The sequence below is a fragment of the Corylus avellana genome, chromosome ca11 (assembly GCF_901000735.1).
Source record: "Corylus avellana chromosome ca11, CavTom2PMs-1.0".
Classification (NCBI taxonomy): Eukaryota; Viridiplantae; Streptophyta; class Magnoliopsida; order Fagales; family Betulaceae; genus Corylus; species Corylus avellana.
Genome location: NC_081551.1, coordinates 14,727,091 through 14,747,676, shown reverse-complemented (window position 1 = coordinate 14,747,676; position 20,586 = coordinate 14,727,091). Strand labels below are relative to the sequence as shown.

At 35.5% G+C, this 20,586-nt stretch overlaps 2 protein-coding genes across 2 annotated transcripts; one reads left to right on the top strand and one right to left on the bottom strand.

The window, feature by feature from the left end:
- Nucleotides 1-6,345: 6,345 nt before the first annotated feature.
- LOC132164919 (protein OS-9 homolog) lies at nucleotides 6,346-11,257 on the top strand. The gene is made up of 8 exons (XM_059575438.1): nucleotides 6,346-6,517; nucleotides 8,428-8,501; nucleotides 9,470-9,673; nucleotides 9,773-9,844; nucleotides 10,072-10,187; nucleotides 10,286-10,352; nucleotides 10,431-10,537; nucleotides 10,986-11,257. The coding sequence occupies exons 1-8, from the start codon at nucleotides 6,436-6,438 to the stop codon at nucleotides 11,140-11,142; spliced, it is 879 nt and encodes a 292-aa protein (XP_059431421.1). The 5' UTR covers nucleotides 6,346-6,435; the 3' UTR covers nucleotides 11,143-11,257.
- A 1,506-nt stretch (nucleotides 11,258-12,763) lies between these two features.
- LOC132165479 (uncharacterized) lies at nucleotides 12,764-19,036 on the bottom strand. The gene is made up of 11 exons (XM_059576064.1): nucleotides 18,553-19,036; nucleotides 16,901-17,023; nucleotides 16,669-16,765; nucleotides 16,062-16,097; nucleotides 15,296-15,483; nucleotides 15,087-15,189; nucleotides 14,413-14,594; nucleotides 14,251-14,328; nucleotides 13,879-13,981; nucleotides 13,704-13,797; nucleotides 12,764-13,329 (listed from the first exon to the last, which is right to left on the bottom strand). The coding sequence occupies exons 1-11, from the start codon at nucleotides 18,852-18,854 to the stop codon at nucleotides 12,974-12,976; spliced, it is 1,662 nt and encodes a 553-aa protein (XP_059432047.1). The 5' UTR covers nucleotides 18,855-19,036; the 3' UTR covers nucleotides 12,764-12,973.
- Nucleotides 19,037-20,586: the final 1,550 nt, after the last annotated feature.

The window sequence follows — 20,586 nt, the reverse complement described above, 5'->3', positions numbered from 1 at the left end:
GTTAGTAAAATTTACTAACGGTCTCTGTTAACCGCCTAGTTAGCGGTTCATAACCTTAATTACCGCTAATTGCATTTTAAAGAAAAAAAATTAAAAAAATCAATTTTTTAAAAAAAAAAACACCCAAAATGACGTCGTTTTATGGTAATATGATAATACACTGCTACATACGACATCATTTCTATATATTTATATATTTAAACACAAAACGATGTCATTTCATGTATTTTTATAGATAGATATAATATATATATTATATAATATACATAAAGATGGTTAGCGATTTTTTCAAAACCTAGAACCGCTAACCACCTTCAAAAGCGATTAGCGGTTAGTGCGGTTTTCACTCCTATGTAACGTTGGTGGTGTGATGCGGATCTGGATCCCCTCATATTATAGAAAATATGAGAATCTCATATTTTTGCCAGATCCTCATTGTTCATGAAATCTAATGGTTTATGCAACTGCGAGCTATATATTGTGTTATCAATGTAACACCCCACCCCAATGACACACAATATTGTCCGTTTTTTGCTCCCCCGAACCAGACTTTCTAGGAGGTTACCCATCTTGGTACTAGTCTCGCAGAAGCATGCTTAACTGCGGAGTTCTTATGGGATCATGACTATCACGACTTTAAAATGTGTTATTGTCATTAAAAGTGTAAGTATATATTTAAGTACATCCCCATCTCCATACCCAGGTGATGTGGGACGCCACAATCACCCCCTCTTAAGACCCAGCGTCCATGTTAGCGACCCTCATGGGATTAGCCCATTCTTGGCATCCCAGCGAGTGCCTGCTAGTGACCTTCACGGGCTTGTGCATACTCACCCTATCTCAGGGGGGTCAATGACTTTGATACCATTTATAACACCCCATGTCAATGATACACAATATTGTCTGCTTTTGGCTCCCCCAAACCAGACTTTCCAAGAGGTCACCCATCCTCGTACTACTCTTGCAGAAGCACGCTTAACTGTGGAGTTCTGATGGAAGCATGACCATCACGACTTTAAAACGCGTTGTTATCATTAAGAGTGTAAGTATACAATTAAGTACATCCCCATCTCCATACCCAGGCGATGTGGGACGCCACAATCAAGTAGACAAACGCTTTCAAATTTAAAAACATAGAATGCTGCCTCTCCTCTCCCATTCTTCCTCACGTCAAGATGGGGAAAAAAAAATCCTAGCTTTTCCAAGCCCTCCTCAGCCCATGCCACGCCGGTAATGAGTAGTCCCATGGATAGCTCCTCTCACCCCTCCTACGCCGCCACTCGCACATGAGGTAGCTAAACACGTCTTCGCTCTTTCTTGTCCGAGGTTCTACATGTAGAGAGAGAGAGAGAGAGAAAGAGAGATAAATCAGTGTGGAAGAAGAGAAAGAATGAGGAGAATCAAAGAAAAATGAAGGTGTATCTCTCTCCCTCTCGTTGTTGTTTTTCTCTCATCGCACAGTTAAATCTTACTTCCTCATCTCTGTTTGTTACGTGAATGCTTTTACATACATGTAACAGGATAGACTGTTAGGTTTCGAGGGAACCTAGACCCTTTAGATTAGTTGAAAGAACCTAAAATCTTTTCAAACATTAAGTTTGGATTAATTTTCTGGTTGCTTCATTCATAACATAATAGCCTTTAAATAGGCAAACTATTACAATATTTTTTAAGGCTGAGTCATTAAGACTCTTACATGGAATAAAATAAAGACAATATCAAATAAAAATAAACACAATAAAATATCCTACTGTATCATATATTTTAATATATTCTAATATTTTTTTTTTTGAATTAAAAGCTGATTTTATTGCGTCAATAGCTGAGAACACAGAGCATTACGTTCTGCCTCAAGAATAGTCCGAAAACAATCTGGAGGATCAATGCACCAAACCATATCCATCTGTTCGTTTACCGCCTATTTCGCTAAAACATGAGCAACCTTATTAGCCTGACGTGGAGCAAATCAGAGCTTCCAGCAAACAAAACCTGCTAAGGCACTCTGGATGTCAGCCACCAAGTGACCTCGGCTACTGTCATCAGGTTCCATAGAGTTCACAGAGTCCACCAGCACCTTTGCATCACTCTCCAGCACAAGTTTTTGAATCCCGGCACCTATGCACAGGTTGATAGCCATCAATGCCGCCCAAGCTTCCGCAGCTATAGGATCCACGTAACCTGATCGTGTCAAACTCTTTGCCGCACACAAATTCCCCTGGTGGTCCTGTATAACTGCCCCTAATCCCAACCTCCCAGTTTTCCCATCAACCCCTGCATCCTAGTTCACCTTATACCATCCTGGGGAAGGTACCTTCCAGATAGGACTCGGAATAGCACCCGAGGGGGAACTCACACTGCTTTGAGCAGACTCTAAACTGTGAAAGTCCTCCACCCCCCGAATAGCTTGCTGCATCACAGTATTGGGATGTATAAAGGATCCCCCATGAAGTTTATAGTTATTTTTGTTCAAGAATAGACTATGGTGTTTATGGTTGTTTTAAATTCGAAAATACCCATGAAGTTTGTAGTTCCTTTGAGACACCCATTAGGCGATTTAGCTAAATTTCCTGAAAATTTTGCAAGTTTAGGTGGAATATGGAAAATTTTGGGCATAACCGGAACCTTTTTCATTCATGATTTGGTACTGTTCAAAGGGTTTTTTTTTTTTTTTTTGGTTCCCTCCTTGTTTGATTGGTTGAGTTTTATTGTAATTGTTGATATATGGCCTGCATCTTCATCCCATAAAAAGAAAGTTATTTTAACTTCTAAATAAATGGAATTTAGTGGGTTATTGACTTATTGTGTTGATTTGTCAAAGGATCTCTCATTTTATTTGTTGTGTTGCTGATGGTTGGGAGAAGAATTTGCATAGAATTTTGATGTTCGTCTTTTCGTTTGTGGTTGTTTTTGGTGTAGTTGATTGTAGTGCTTTCTTTGTTCAGAAAATTTTGGTTGCAAAATCTTCACTGATTTTCCAATGACTACTTTAGGAATGATAATTGAAAGTTTGACAACTATGTCAATTGCTCAATGAAAACTTCTTTAATGCAAACAAAGTGGCAGAGAATTTCTTGTAGGAATGTACCTGATTATTTAATTTCCTCCTGCCTATTCTTGCTTACATTAAAAAAATTGTGATGGAATTGGGTGGTGGTAGCAGCAGATGAAAAGAGGGAACAGTTGGGTGAGGAAAGTGACAAAGTTGCCATTGTGGCTAGTTGTGCTTTGGATTTGTGGGTAAGATGTTTGTCAAAAATGCTGACCGACATATAGTATTGTTTTGAAAATTGCATGCTTATTTGCCTATTTTGTTTCCTTGGATTTTCAATTCTCCTAAAGCTAAATTAGTAGTGTAGTGTTTTGAATGAGAGTTCTACTTTAATGTGGGATGACATTGTTGAAATAGCTCTCGGTTTCAATGTTTCTACTAATAACAGCCAAAGGCAATTATACATGTCATATTGTCATGACATCTTTAACTGGATCATCAATTCAGATTCAGTAGTTATTTTAGAGCTGTCTTTTTATATTTTTGGCATTATATCCCATATAGTAGATATGGAGAGACTATTGAAGTTAAGGATTGGGCATGTAACTATCGAGCAAACAATTACAAAGTGGATTTTATGAAATATACCATTTTCATAAGTAGTACCTCGTCAAATTTTGCTTCCTTTATTTTACATTTTTCTTTTCTTGGAAAACTTATTGGTATTAGATCCAGTGGAGAGTCAAATTCCACACATTTGCTTGCTAGTAGATATGTGTTAATGAAAGTGTAAATTTCTCTTTTGGTGGACCAAAAAAAAGTGGATTTCATATCACATACGGTGATCAATTCATAATGGATCAAGATATTGACGTCACAATTCTTGAAGATTCATTATTTATAACATGACATTTAAGTGATGAATTGGTTGATCAAGATGATCAAACCATGTTTTGAATTGATCAATTTATAACATTTACAGTTGAGAGTTTGAGATAAGTTACAATACACGATTACCTATTCAAAGTGTCTAATCTATAAAGTTCACGAGAAGATAAACAACAACATTTTGAATTCAATTGTTTTGTAATGTAGTATTTGAACTTGAATCCCTTCGTACCCTATCATCATCTGATATAACAATTTGATCTCGGGTTTGAATAACATCATAGTTATCAACAGCAACCTCTTCGACATTATCTGCTTTGTTTGAACTCCAAACTTGTGCTGCTTTGTTTTGATCTTGGACTTCATCAACTGTTGCACTAGTTGGATTAGGAGGTAGCTTAACAATAGAAATAATTTCCAGTTGTAATTTCAATAGAAATCATTCAACCTCAAAGTATTTTAATTTTGCTTTTGATATTGATGTCATAAAATCAAACAGCAGAATAGAATGAAATATAAAATTGGCATAATTTCATATTCAAATCCAATTCAAACACACTTACACAATGATAAAATTATCAGCACTAATATTTAGAATTATCTCACAGAGCTTAGTATTCCTTCACAAATTGGATTTGGTCAATGGTCTATCAATCTCGTCATAATTCAACTCATTTATATATCTAAAATTACCATACATTCTATGCATACTCATGATCCAAAATTATTGCATTATAGAGCAACAAGTTAGGTGGATCTGAAGTAATTGAATTACTTTTGCAAGCAAACGCTTTGACAAGCTCAACGGATAGTTTGCAAATACAACATCAATTCTAAGAAAATCATACTACAACATCTTCTTTGCCACTGCAATCCCCCTATGAAAAGCAACACAAATCAATGAATTAGAAATATAATTAAGGTATTCACACCAATAGAAGCACATAGTATAGGGTTTGCAATATGCAAGACCATAAGTGAGCAATTGAATAATCTACTTGCAAAAAATAGAAAGCCTAATCTACTTGCAATAGCATGTTTATATACGAAGCAAATAATTCGTCTATTATATCAAATATACAATAAATACAAAAGCAATATAATATTCAACACCAAAAATGTCCTAAGCACAACACCAACCCATCAAAACAACATATTTCAAAATTAAAGTTAATTTATCAAATGAAAAAGAAAATACTAAAATATTTTATTTATTAATAAGTTTGCAGAATCAAGCTTCCATCTCACCTCTCTTTTGTCTTCCATTTCAGAGCCTGTTTTGCCCTCTTTCTTATTCTTAGTGTCTCCCCTTATATTTTCGTTTTATGCAAGATTTGGCGTCTGGGTTTTGTTACAGCCGGAGGGTTATGTCCGAATTTCAATCCAAACTTGGATCTTGTTATATGAGTAACGAGTAACATGTTTGTCTTTTGTTATACGAGTAACGAGTCTTGGATCTTGTTATACGTCTTACAAACTTTCTTCCAAAATTAAAGAGATTATTCAGAAGTTTTAAATGTACGTTTAACCCAAAACAATCCAGAAAATCACCGATCAATATATCCAGGATGAAGGAAAATTTTTGGGAGAAATCTCCCTCCACCCCAGACCGTATGAGAAAATAAATTCTAAGAGTACTTACATTGTTTTGGTCCTTTGGAGCTTTCTTTTGTTTGTTTGGCGGCAGAAATCCAACGCTAATAAGAAGAAACCTTTTTTCCGGTGTGAGGAGGAAGAAGCTTTCATGGAGGGATGAGAAAGCGTGAAGAAGAAGCTTGAGGAAGAAGAGAGTTTTTTGTTTTTGGAGGGAAAACAAAACGTAATTGAAAGCAACTGGCTGGCTGGTTAAAATAAAAACAGTTGGCAGTTGCATAAATCATTAGATTTCATGGATGATGAGAATTTGACAAATATGAAATTCTCATATTTTCTAAAGAAAATTACATTTTATCCTCTAAATTTTGGGGCGATTTTTAATTTGACCTCTAATGTTTTAATTTTTACAATTTATCCTTCCAAACTTGCAAAATTTTTTCAATTCGACCAATTTTATTCCAAAATTTTCATATTGCCCATAATTTTTTTTTTTTAAAAAAAAAAAAATGTTGGGGTGCAAAAATGGCCAGACGTAGCCACCTTGAAATTTTTTTTATAAAAATAAAAAATTAGAGATAATATGAAAATTTTGGGATAATATTGATCGAAATGAAAAAAAATTTACAAATTTAGAAAGTGTATTTTAAAAATTAAAATATTAAAGGTCAAATTAAAAATCACTAAAATATATTTTCCCCTATTTAATACGCATGGAGGATCCTGATCCCGTGTGATGCTGCTTGGTGAGCAGCTTTGTGACCAACACGTCATAGGATTTCAATGACGTGGCGGATACTGATTGGTGACTCTGCGTGGAGGTACTTTAGTAGGTCTCCCCAGACCCAAGGGCAGCGCTCCTTGGAGAAGGCTATGAAGTTGTTTTCTTCTTCTCCGGGGTTTAAATTAGATTAATTTGTGAGTAAGAGATAAAAAAAAAAAAAAAAAAAGAAAAAGGAAAAAAGATGAAGGTGTTGTGGCTGATCTTACTATCGTATGCTCTGTGTCACCGTGTGTTGGCCGATCAGATCTTCTCTGGTCACGTAGGTATACCCCTCTTCTCAAAACCCTTTTAATTTCACATTTCTTTTGATTCAAATTTCATGTCTTTTTCACTATTATTTCTGAAATTTTTGATTGGTTTTGCATCCATTAGCTTCAAATTCTTTTTATTTGATAGAGTTTGATGGGTTTTTAGTTGCTTCTGCGGAAACTGGGCTCAAGAGGAACTTGGTTCGTGGGACTTATCTGGAACTTAATCTCATGTTTTTAAGGTTTAATAGTTTTGTGGGTCTGTGGCTAGTGTCAGGTTTTGAATGGTTAATAGGTTCTCAGGTTTTTAACGGTTCGTGGGGCTTAGTGAAGCACCTGCTATATCTTCAGGTTGGAGGATCAAATTTTGGGGATATAATATCAAACATTTCCATTTATACTGGCTTTATATTATACTAATTTTTTTTTTTTAAAAAAAAAAAAAATCTATGAGATTCAGACGCTTCATGTAGACTAGATTGAAAGTCTTCTAATTATAATGGGCTCTGTGACGGAATGGAGAATGATGGCGCCATAGATTGCCTAGTTTGAGGCCTTCTTCATTCTAGGGCTTTAGGTTTAGCTATAATGCTCTTGTTGTTTATGTTACTGACCTAGTGACTAAACGAAACTAGTATGATGTCTTTACAGCTCCAAGGGGATTGCAAATTTGCTTAGTGTTTGAATGGTCTACTGAAAAGGCCAAGTTTTATTGATGATCCCATGTGACGCTAATCGACTTGGTATGAATTGAGCATCAATCAGTAGCTGCTTGAGTTTCAAGCTGAGAGCTGGCATAATTGATGGATCATAGGCTGATTCACAATGAAGTCCCAGTTATGAAGACAAGGCTTCTGCTTATTCATGCTTATTAACTCCAAGGGTTAAAATCATAGAAAGTTCAACTAGAATGACAAGGTGTTGTAGAGATGATTAAACTATCCAGGATCAAAATATGATCTGGCAAAAGGACTAGTTGGGAACATTATGGAGTGATTCAGCTGTATTGAGGCCATTGTAGATGCTGACTATGTGTTGAAGAGGCAGTTGCAATCCTGATCGGTTTAAGGGCCTACAGATTCATGTGGGGTTAGGGGCGGAACTAGGAATTGAGACGAGGGGGGACGAAATTTTTTTTTTTAAAAAAAAAGATAAAATATTAATTTTAAAAGAATTATAAGGGGGAGCATCAAACCTGGCCTTAAGTATGGAAGCCATGATATCAAATATACCACAACTTAAAACCTTGCGTTACCATGAAACGCACAGCTTAACATCTAACAATACACCAAACCAAAACGCATAGCTTAACATTTAACAATACACCTAACCAAAACGCATAACCAACACATATGAAACACAATCTTCATAAGTGGGTGCCAGCTTTCCACTTCTTCTCGAGAATTCCACCATTTCGACACCTGAGCATAAGGATATGCACTCCTTCACATACGTTATCTCGAGCCCATCTTCTCCTTTCTTCTACAAGTCTGTAGCAACCCATTTCAAATGACATAGCCGCTCACTAGTCCATCTCTAAAAACTCCTTTCCTCCAACTCCAGACGTGAGGATGGTTCTACACTTAGGACAGGGGGGACGAATACCGTAGGATTGGGGGGACAAATATTAACAATTAGGGGAACTATTCATTCAAAACCCCTTAACAGTAGAAGTCTTAAAAAAATTTGCAGGGGCGGTCGCCCCCCCAACCCTTAACGTGGGTCCGCCCCTGTGTGGGGTGTATTGGTTACATTGTTATATGTTTTTTCTTTCCCGTGTGGTGAGTTCGTATGGGGATTGTGCTTACCAACCACATATTCTTGTCTCTGTTATTACTATAATCAGAAAGTCTTGTTTTTTGTATTCATTTTTGGTGCTGCAAGTTTATGTTCTTTTCTGTATTACTGTACCTTTTGGTCAACAGGCACATTTGGTCACAGCTTTCGCGAACCAAAGTACAAGATTGAATTCCATCCAGAAGATTCACCTTTTCACCCTGTAAGTAGTTTAGAATCTCTTACATGTATTTGCCGTTTGGCCTAGCAGTTATGCTAATGGGTACTCTTACCTACAGATATAATTACATGTTCAATGGGTCCTTCAAGTGCTATGGTTTTTAAAGATTATTATTATTTTTTTCTTTTTTTTTATTTTTGAGGCAAATTTGGGTTTATGGTCTTCTTTGGAGATCTTTTTTTTTTTTTTTTTTTGTGGGGGGCGGGGGGGAACGATGTAATTGGCATGTACCGTGTTACCTCTTAGAAGTTGGACATTATTTCTTCTAATTTATTCCAGCGTAAAAGTTCATATTAGCACAAGTTCTTTTGCAATTAGTGCCTTTTTGCCACTACTAGGAGACAAAATATTTGAGAGACAGGAAAGAAAGGTGGTTCAGTTCGCTTGTGCAAGAGCAGGATTTAAACAGCAAGCCATAATACACTTTTAAGTGCTTAACCTTATTGCAAATGGATGGAAGTGCTTTGCCTGGCTTTTTTATTAGTCATAGTCATTCTGTCTTGTTCCTCTATATAAGACTCTGGACCTCCCATAGTTATGGGATCACATTTTTGTTTCACTGAGTAAATTATGTCTCGGTTCCCTTGTGCAAGAGTAGGATTTAAACAGCAAGCCACAGTTGCACTTTTAGGTGCTTAACACATTGCAAATGGGTGGAGGTGCCTTGTCTTTGCAATTATTTACTGCCTGGGTTTTTATTAGTCATCATTATTTTGTCAAGTTCTGTTTGACAAGATTCTAGACCTTGCATAAGGCCTTGGTGAGTTTCGGGATCACATTTTTGATTCACTTATTAAGTTATAATCCATATTTGGTTTCCTTCCTAGTTCTGTGTGTTTATGAAATTTATTATATTTATGTGAACTGCAGAAGAGAGGGTACATCCAGTGATAGTGTTATCTAATAATTGGGTCTCTTTTTTTCTTTTTCTTTTTCCTGAATTCTGGCAGGATGATGACCAGGAGTCCGTGATTATGCCTGATAAAAATGGAGAGAATTTTTTATGCTTTTTGCCTAAGGTTGAGAAAGCTAAGAGTGGAAAGCCAGTTACTCAGCACAATATAAGCAGCATGGTTGTGGAAACTGAGAAGCGAATTAAAATGAAGACACCAGATGAGCTGCTTGAAGTACTGAAGGACCGATGCCTTATAAGAGTTCGATCTGTGACCCCAAAACTGTCTTAATTCTCTGCCATGGTTGAAATAATACTTCATCTTTTATAAAATTTCTACGTTACCAAATCCTTTATGCAGCAAGAAGGTTGGTGGTCATATGAATTTTGCTATCAGAAGAAGTTAGTTCAGGTTCATGTGGAGGATGAAAAGGTATTCCTGAAGTGGCTTTAAGGTCATCTTCTCCTATATTCCCCTTTTTTTTTTCTTTTTTTTTGGTTTAGTTTTGTTTATTAGCAATGGCAGTAGTAGCAAGCAGCAGCTAGTTGTAAATTTCATTCTTGTTGTGGCTACCCTTATTGGAATTGTTTTAAGAGTTTTAAAGACCTGAAATTTTTTAGAATCATGTGCTAATCTGATAACTTTTTCTCCTGTTACAGGTGGTTCAGGAGTTTGTCTTAGGTCAGTATGATGCAGAGGCTACAGCTGCTTTCAACCAGAATATATCTGAAATTTCTACACTGGAAGATCCTCGCTCAAAGGATGCATCTCAAAGGTATGATTTCATTAAAACAGAGGAGGAAAAATTGTCTTTAATTGGGAAAGACTTGGGTCAAGAAAAGATACAATTATCATATTGAACTGTTCATATAGGTATCATGCTCATCAGTATACCAATGGAACCATATGTGATCTTACAAATGAGCCACGACAGACAGAGGTATGAAATAATTGAAAATCTAGTGGTTTTCAATTCCCATCTCTCTCATGTCCATTCTTTTCTTGTTTTCATTCGCAGGTGAGATTTGTATGCTCTGAGCCCAGAACTATGATTAGTTCTATTACAGAGCTGTCCACTTGCAAATATGCGCTTACGGTTCAATGCCCAATGCTTTGCAACCACCCGTAAGTCTCTTCTCTCTCTCTCTCTCTCTACCTGATGTGTGGAATAGGATTGTCTCCATTTATAATGAATTGGATACTATTCATTTCATTGTTAGGATTTAAAGTTCATGCATCTAACGGGGTTCATGATGTTAATATTGGCCTGTATTTTAAGAAGTTTAATTAATGTGAGATTATGTACAACGTTAAATGCACATACTTTAAATCTTGACCATGAAATTGGTACTTTCCATTTGTACTCATTTCAAATGAAATTGAGAGAATCTTGGTCCCTGATGTGCTGGAAAAAAAAGGAATTGCTTTTGTTACCGATGGAAAAAAGGAATTGCTTTTGTTACTGATGGAAGCATGCCATTGTATGGTGCTCAATGTGTGTTATTCCTGCATGTGTTTTGTGTAATGGCATTGCATTACATGCTAGGTCTGATGACCACCTTTGATCTGGCAGATTGTTCCAAGAAGAGAGACCAGTGTGGCACACCATTAACTGTAATGTGCTTCCCAAAGATTATAAGCAAACAAAAGTGGAGGAAGAATCCAAAGAACAGAAGATCATATTAGTCACGGACAATGAAGGTCCATCTATTTATGATTCGGAAGAGTGACATATAACTGTTAAGTAGAGAGTTTGTCAATATGAATTAAACAAGAGTGACATATAACTGTTTATCTATTTCATTTGCCCACCAATGCAATAGATAGATAATCCTTTTTTTTTTTTGCTTTTCCTGTCAGAAGATAGATATAAAATTGATCCCTTACAAGTTTTTGTTTGAGTTCATCATCCCTGTCGATAGCTCTCCAAGAAGATTATCCTCTATCCCTCTCAACAATTTCTGAGAAATTGAAGTCCTGCACATATTACGATACTTCCTTATATATATATCGATCCTAAGGAATAAGACTTTCTTTAGTAATTATTCCAGCATTCGTTAGGCTAATCATTGGGTTGGCCCAAATCGGTTGACCTGACAATTCTAATTGAAATTGATGGAGTTTGTGTAAACTTCACCATCTATTGCTACGAAGGAAGTAGGGTTAGCAATTCGTGTTGCGTATTAAGTTCGGGTTGTGTTGATATATTAATTTAAAATTATATGAGTTAACTTGAATTTGATATTTTTAATTAAACGGGTTAGTCCTTTCAACTATGACACGATTTATTTAAATAGACGGGTGACTCGATTTAATTTGCGTAACCTATTTACTAAATAGACCATGTTAGGTTCACCTAACCCGATCTGCATAACTCAGTTAATTAAAAAAATTCTCAATCATTGAGCATGAAATGTCATTTTATACCAAGATATTGACACAATAATTTCCAATTATTAAGAAAATGAACTACACTATCAAAGTTATATATTTCCAATTAGGGAAGAGACCAAGGGTACTATTTTGTCTTAGGGTTATAAATTTTTTTATGATAAAAAATAAATAAATCAATTTATACGGGTTATGAGGGTTATTCGCGAGTTAAGTGAGTTGACTCGAAATTGGCCCGTTTATTAATCGTGTATAATCGGGTCAACTGTTTTAACTCTAATTCTATTTTACTTTCTAGTCTGCTAATTTTGTATCGGGCTCACAGGTTGTGTAACAAATCATCCGCCCTAGATGAAGAAGAATGTAATTCTAATTAGGTTAAGTCAATTTTCAGGTTTAAGATGTTGGTAAAACTGATATATCCAACCCAAACAATTATATATATTACATTAATTTTTTTTTTTATATATATATATATATATATATAATTTTTTACATGGTTGATCTTTTTTTTTTTGGGTTACATCTCGCCAATTAAATGGATATTATATGTAACACTCTGAATCTATATTGAGAAGATGAGTTGTCTACATTGAGTGAGTAATTTATAGAAAGACATTCATGAATGTTAAGTAATTTCAAAAAATTTTCAAATTAACTAGTAATTTTGGAATTATAACACAAATGTAACTAGCATTTTTCTTTGAATCTTTGGAGAAAGCTATCATCAAAGGTGACATGGAACACAACAATAGGCTAAATCCCAGCTCAACCTTGACTAATCCCTCTCTTAGATATTTTCGGCTGGCCATTAATGCTCCCTACAGAGTATAAATCACCATTTTATTCACAATTTGGGAGCTAAGACCAATGGGAGTAGCCACCAAATCTTGCCATTTTGAACAAACATCCCATTTCTCACCCAAAAAAGAAAAAGAGAAAGAGAAAGCTACATCAGGATAAAATACAAACCCTTGTGACAGGAAATATGATAGATATTCTGTAATATGCCAATTAGAAGTGTTTGTCAACTCTATAGTGAAATGCCCATTCCATCACCATGAGTGAACTTCATACATCTATTTATTAAGCAGCTCCGTTACATATATATACCATCCTACTATTCACATATATCTAGTATGAAGTATCACCTAAAGTCAACTTCTCACACTATTTGCCTGCTGACTCCAGCAGAGCCAAGTACTCAGTTACGGCTTCACCTTCCTTTACAACTTCGATGTCATAGTCTGTTAAAGCATCCCCTTTTGCTAGTTCTCCAGCAAGTTCATCTTCCATCTCTGCGTCCCGATCTTCTACTTCAATGGAAGTTGATGCTCCTTCAACACCGTCGATGCTGCTAGAAGCATCAGAAAGCATTGGAATGGAAGAATTGGCACTGTAATCAGCAGAAATCCCTGGGTTTGGCTCAGATTCTGAATTGTTGTTAGCAGCAAACTCGGGTGGTTGTGAGAGAAGCAGATTCATTGCTTGCTCTATAGTGCCACCAGCCTGAAGAGCAGAAACCACTGCACACAAGAAACCACAGAGTCCTGTTAGTTGCGATAAAGTGGTAGAGGTTTGAGATGCAGAAAATCAATCGAAGCTTTTCTGATACTAGTTATGTCTCTCTCAGATGCCCTACAACCCTATATCAGATCAAAATGTTGAAGAATAGATTCGGTGGGAATTGCCAGAGTTTTCTACTCATTTTTCAATTCCTCAAGAATATACACTCTTGGAGTAAGAAGAATCAGTAAAAGGGAAATCAATGAGAAGGTTTGGTGACTTTACCACCCAAAGGAACAGGTCTTCTTGAAACAAGGGTAAAATAAATGACAAAGATGGACATAAAAGGACTACCGTAAGTGATACTGCAATATTTTTTCATTCAATTAGTTACCTCTTGATCTGTCAAAACCCATTCCTACAAGCTGTACAATTGCAGCTTCTGATGCTTTTTGCTGTCTTTTCCTTTTCCTTGACTCAATATCAACCTGCGGGTAGAGAAAGTTGGTACTGATAGATGTATGAAATACATTAAAACCAAATCTATTTCATTGGAAATGTGAGGTGACCTGTATGGCAGAATTAGCTTCTGGATTTGTCAAATCATCCAACGCCTTCTGAAAGTCATTCTCATTTCTTCGAAGGGCTTCAGCGGCGAGCTCCTTTTCAAACCTGCCAATTTAAGCAATTCATAGCTTAATTAGTAACTAGATGGGGGTTCATGCAATGTGCATATATGGTCATGGACAGTAGGCATCATCACACTGAAGCTTCAGTTTAATATTACAGTTCCCTCAAAATCAAAGGCAGCAACAAGCTATTTAAAGTTTACACTTTTCAAAGATAAAAATTCAGACATAAAGAATGTTATAGAACTAGATACAAAGTTCCTGAATAGTATACCACAAGCCCTAAAAATTCATATTGGTTGGCATGCTTACCCCAAGGACACCAATTCATTCAATATCTTAAGATCCACAGCTTTCTTTGATGGTGTCATCCCATACTTTTTTTGCTCCCTGCAAAACTTTGGGGCCAGTCAACACTACTGACTGGAAAAATACAAAATGTACCATAATTAAATTTTATCAAGTCACACCCACATGATATCACTTCTTCGCCTAATATCCTCCTCCATTTTCAGCGCTCTCTTTGCCTTCTCCTCAACAAGAAAATCAATAGCACTCCCAACATCTTGATTGCTCATTCGCAAAGCCCTCTTAGCATCACGTTCTTTAAAGCCCATGCTCATTACAAGTGATAAGGCTTCATCTGGCACCTGTAGCTGCAATCAACAATAGAAGATAGGAATTGAGATGGAAGGAACTTGTAGAGAAGGTACATTACTTGGATAGTTAGTGAAAAAGGTGAAGATATTAGTTTTGTGGGGGAGGGGGCAGGGAAGTAAAGAAAATGAACAGCTTAGGCAATAACCAAAAAGTAATTTAATATTGATCCAGATAAAGAAAATGCAATATCTATAGCTAGTTATAAAATTTTATATTAATACTCTTTTTTAAATGAAAATAAAAGTTTATAACTTTTTCTATACAAATTATAAGTAATATGCATATGGTAAGTTGGACATACAGAGAACATTTGATTTATTACAAATCCATTGGTGAAATCTAGGAGACCATAAAAACCCAGGGGAGCAGAGCAAACTGTTCGATACTCGACCTCTGTTTGGTATGCCCACTTTTTCTTCAGCATCTCTCTCAGTCACTCTTGTTTTGAATACCAGTATTCCTCAGAACATGTAAGGTATTCAACTAACCTTGAAGTACTTTGCTTGGGCTGAGGTCAATGCATTCCTCGATTTATCAAACTGACCACTGTGATATGCAACCACCCCTTCCAGCAGCTCCAGTCTTAAATGTCTATATAAACAGGAATTCAAAATAAATTAGCTTCGCACAGCATATCTAAGAATATCCTATGACCGGCCAAGAATATACAGAAAAAAACATACATATGAATACTCACATTGCAAGCTCTGGATGGCGACCTGATTGGAGGAGTCTGACACGGGAGGAGTCCTTCCCATGAGCACGTTCAATTCCTTCTCTAGCCTTTTCCAAGCGTGTTCCTGCCACCGAGAGCCTTGTGATGTCTCGAAGCATGAAATAGCACCACACCATGTCTATTTGCAGTATTGGGACATTGTCAATCAGCTGAAAGGAAACAAGACATCAATAAAAAGCAAACGATAAAATATAACCAGAAAGAAACTGACATGTTATTGCAGTATTGGGGGACATTGTCAATCAGGTTAAAGGAAACAAGACATCAATAAAAAGTAGATGATAACATATAACCAGAAAGAAACTGAAATGTTATTGACAGAGTTAAATGTCAAGATGATGAAATCATTAAAGTTACATTTACAGAATCCACATAAAATTCTCCATGTCAAGGTTTACTTAAGTAGCTTTAATTTAATTTAATTATTATTATTATTATTTTCAAATTCTCAGAAGCTCAGAGTAACTTAAGATCATGTTTAGTGAAATTCTAGAAGCAACTTTATGTCTCATGGTCACCAGCAATTTTCATCCCGAAATGCTGGTTCCACAAGAAGCTCAGCCAAATGGTGTCCATTACAAGGTAGGAACTCAGATTGAATTTCAGCTGTTTCAATCAAATGTCAAAGGACACCCACTATGCATGAAATTGCTCTCAAAGTGGTTAGTCATCAGACATCTAATCCTATCAATGGACCATATATGTAAAGAAAGAACAGCTGACTCACCTCAATAACCTTCGGATTGCAAAGAGAGAAAGCCTCCTACAAGAAAGAGATTAAGCCAACTGGAATTATTCACAGGGAAACTATTTACTGGTCATTACCACAACCAAATTTCCATGCTAGCAAAACAAAAAGTGGCTAATGTAAGATTAAAAATTAGTCATCTAAGCAAGATTAAGACAACAAAAATAGGGGGAGTTGTAGTGATTAGGATGGTATACGTAGTCATCTAAGCAAGATTAAGACAACAAAAATAGGGGGAGTTGTAGTGATTGGGATGGTATACGAGACACTATGTGATTACTTAAAAAATAAAATTAACTGATTACAGAAAAAAAATCCTTACTTCAACTTTAAAGCTGTAAACATATAAACTGGAGTACTTAAAAATTGCATTTGATTATTTCCTTTTGACATGGATCTCAAGAAACACATGAACTCGACATTTTTTTTTTTTGGGTGGGGGGGAGGTTAACTGTAAATTCAAAATCATGGAAAGCATATCAGATTGATTTGATTAAACATAGCAAGATTCTATGATATGAAAAAAATCTATTATACAACTAATTGAAATGCATTAACCATTTACAAATATTCAACCGCCACTGACCTCTCCCATGGTAAGCACTTCTAATGCATCTTTGTAATTCTCCCTCCTAATTAGTTGTTTTGCATTTGCATGAAGCATCAGGCCCATCATCACTGCCCTGCAACATAAAAGTTGAAATCTTCATGATTGAGAATGGGATCATAGATCCTCAAATCTCCCAATAAAGGAATTCCTTGCTGACATCTAACTGCACTTTCAAAACATAAGAGAAAAAATCAATTATTTATCATACCGCTGATCAGTTTCAGATCCCAATTGTACTATCTTTCCACTTTGATCTTCAACTTCTATATTAAAGTCTTCAACTGGCAATGAACCATCAGCATGCCTTTTGGCCATCACAGTGGCAGCTGCCCTGTTGTGATAGAGATTCTAACAAGTTAGAAAGAAACAAAGTCACGAGCAAAGCAGTACAATGAAAAACAAAAGGCTCCCTTTCCTTTGTCCATCAACATTATCAGCTATGCAAAATCAACACTATATGAGCCCACCAATATAACATCTAAAACATACGATGTAATTATCATGTGGCAGATCATGCAGGTCTATGAATAGCTGTCTCATTGAGAGGTGAAAGAAACGAAGTAAGATGATTGGACAAACCAACAATGTCCAAGATTGTTGATACTCCAGCTAATTAAATGCGCACTAGAATGGTTACTTAATCAGCTTTTCTGATGTTTTCCATAGGCATTATATTGGTGGGCGTGTGATAACATCTTAAGAAATAATACCCAATTACTGCTTCCACAGTCACTGGATTCATGTTAAACATGCTATTGCACTAGGCTTAATCCAAGCGTACTTAATTGTGCTGCAACTCAGAGGCCTATTAAGATATGGAGGAACAGCCCACCTATTGACTAAGGGTACCACTTGGCAAACCATATCAAATAGGAGTATGCAGTCTTAAATGTAGGACAACATGAACTTAAACCATATGATTGGTATGTTCGGTCGCTGAGCAAAGGTTGGGGTGAAAAGGATTTCATCCTATGAAAAATAAAAGACCATAAGTGATAATTTCCACTCAACTCTGCATAATAAAACATTTAGGCTTTATGGTGGTAGATTCTTACAAATTGAACTAAAACAACATTAAACAGAATATTAAAAAATAATAATAATAATAAATAAATAAATAAATTCCTTTTGACAGTTTCCACAGAACCGAAAAGGAACATGATGAAAATGCAAAAAGAAAAAAACAAAGAAAGGAAAAGAACTTCCAAGTTCACTGAAATTTTAATGGGTTTACTGAGAACTTCTGATACTTACATTGAGAACAACCATATTAAAGTTATGCACTACAACTAATTTTCTCAATCAATTCAAGAATTTCAACTCCCAAACCACAGTGTTATCCAAAAACCATTCATCAATCAAAGCTAACAATCCACAAGAGAACTTTTCAACCTGTATGAAATCCTGAAATTAGAACTTGATTTGCCGAGTAATTTAAATATGAGACACATTGCTCATCAAAATCCCATAACAACAAAACGAATTACAGACACAGAGAGAGTGCGTGAGTTAAGCACCTATATAAACACAATTGAAAACATTTTCTCTTTCTCATCAATGCAACAAATAGAACACATTTCCATTAAAAAAAAAAAAAAAGAGCATTAAAAACATTTTTTTACATCAAAATTAAAAAGCAAATGATCAAAAAACGCAATCTAAACGGAGGCCAAGCAAGCACAAGGACTCAACAACACACGTTGCTCATGAAGAAAACCCAACCTTTCATCAAAATTAACAAGACCCATGATGAAAAAGTACCCTATTTTTTCTTCTTGGCAAGTAAAAAAGTCAATTTAAAAAAAAAAAAAAAATCAATCTGAAAGAGGCCAAGCATTGACAAAGACTTCGAAGTCTCACTTGACTCGGTTGAGTCTCCGAGAGCGTTCCTCCTCGGCCATCAACTCCCCCTCCAAGGACCTGCCCTCCTCAGCGCAGCCCCGACTGGCAAGAATCTTAGCGTTGTTCTTAACGCCCAAGTGGGTCAGCTTCTCAGTCCCATCACCGTCTTTCAAGACCTTCCCTGCGCATATCAAATTGATCGACACGGTCCCGCAGTTCGATCGCTTTGCTACCTCTTCTCTCAACATGGGTACGGTCCATTCCTCCAATTCCACCTCTAGCACGCCTACCCATATGCCTGCTATCTTCAGCTTCGCCATTGAGAAAGCGATGATGCAGGGGGTTTAGAAGTTTTAGAAAGAAAGGGAAGCAGAGTAATGGATTGGGGTTTCGATGGGCTTTTTATAGGTTGAGAGAAAGAAAAAAAATGTTTCTAGGAGATTAGCTTGGGGAGTAAGGTATTTGCTTTACATCTGGTCTGTGTCAGCGCGCACCAGTTAGCGCCAAGAAATTGAGAATATGCTTCATTTTTTGCTCAGATAAAAAATATATATGAAAAATACTTTGCAGACATTTTCACTCTCGAATTTTAAAATTTATATTTTTTCATATGTTAATGAGAATTTTATATATATATATATATATATATATATATATATATATCAAAAATACATCCATAGATAGAGACCTCCATACACAATAGATAGTATTACAATCATTTAAAAATTTTAAGAAAGACTAGGCTTTGTAAAATTTTGACAAGTGTTTTGTCTTTGGTTTTGAAAATAATTTTAAGTTTTGAGTATTGGGTTTTGGTAAAATTTCAAACAAATGTCGCATACATTTTCGCTTTCTTTCTTTTTAAGGTGTATTTCTTGATAGGATAGTTGTTGGAAATAAATTCACACTACAAGCCCATCAAATTCTGAACCCAATGGCTAAAGATAGGCCCATGAAAATATTAATTAAATAGCAAGTGCTTCTTTTTTTTTTTTTTTTCTTTTGACATATAACCAGGGCTATTAATTAATAGAATAAGATATTAATTAAATAAGCAAGAATTATTTAATTAATTAATATAAAATATATTCCAGTTGGGACTATGTTGGAATAAAGAAGTCTTATTCCAAGTCTACAGGAGAATAGGAACTCAATTCCAACTCAAGTTCCTAGGAATCCCAATTCAACTCAAGCAAGGAGATCTATTCAAGCTTATCTCAAAGATAACTCTTTTCAAATTAACTCCAACAAGGAGAACTACTTCATGTCTAACTCAACTCTAGACTCTCAAACCAACTCAAACAATGAGAACTAGTTTAAGTCAACTTTAACTCTTCAGCCTATAAATAGGCCATTAGAGCATCTCCAACAGCATTAGGTATTTTACTTAGTAAAAAAGCACAATTTTTTACTTTAACTACTAAACACATATATAAAAATCATTTATAAAAACAAAAATAAACACATATGAGGAACATTCATCTCACATACAAGTACTAATTCTTAAAATTAATAATATAAATAAATTTTTTCATCCAACTACAATTGATTTGTTTTCATCCGTGTGTTTCTATGCAATAATTGTTTACACTTTGAATGAAACCCTTTTCTTTAGCTCAAACCTATTTATCTCTTGCGCTCAATTCCACGAAAGTTATTATTCTTTTTTTTTATTATAAGTAAAATGTCAAATATTTCCTTCAACAATGAAAAGGGCCTCTTGTATTTATATTTCTTTTTCTTATATATTAAAAGAAACTGTAGCCTGACCTTACCTAGAGAACTACACCTTAAACGTTAAATCTTAAACCAAAAATTCTAAACCCTAAACCGTACAAAATTAGTGAATAATTCTAAATGGTCTACTTGTATCCTACTAAGAATGATGTGACTGTTAAAATCATTATTGAGCTTGTGATTGATCATTATTGAATTTTGATCAAATGTTAATTTTAATAGCCACATCATTCTTAGTAGGATACAAGTAAACCTTATAGAATTCCTCAAAATTAGTCACTAGTTGCCGACAACATTTGAGTAGCACCTTTCACA

Excerpts from the sequence above, each read along its gene's own strand:
- LOC132164919 (XM_059575438.1), top strand. The coding sequence starts at position 6,436 with ATGAAGGTGTTGTGGCTGATCTTACTATCGTATGCTCTGTGTCACCGT. Across the intron at positions 9,674-9,772 it reads AGGACCGATGCCTTATAAGA|CAAGAAGGTTGGTGGTCATA; the intron begins GTTCGATCTGTG and ends TCCTTTATGCAG. Across the intron at positions 10,538-10,985 it reads CCAATGCTTTGCAACCACCC|ATTGTTCCAAGAAGAGAGAC; the intron begins GTAAGTCTCTTC and ends TTGATCTGGCAG.
- LOC132165479 (XM_059576064.1), bottom strand. The coding sequence starts at position 18,854 with ATGGCGAAGCTGAAGATAGCAGGCATATGGGTAGGCGTGCTAGAGGTG. Across the intron at positions 16,766-16,900 it reads GGATCTGAAACTGATCAGCG|GGCAGTGATGATGGGCCTGA; the intron begins GTATGATAAATA and ends TTTATGTTGCAG. Across the intron at positions 13,330-13,703 it reads GGGTTTTGACAGATCAAGAG|TGGTTTCTGCTCTTCAGGCT; the intron begins GTAACTAATTGA and ends TCTTGTGTGCAG.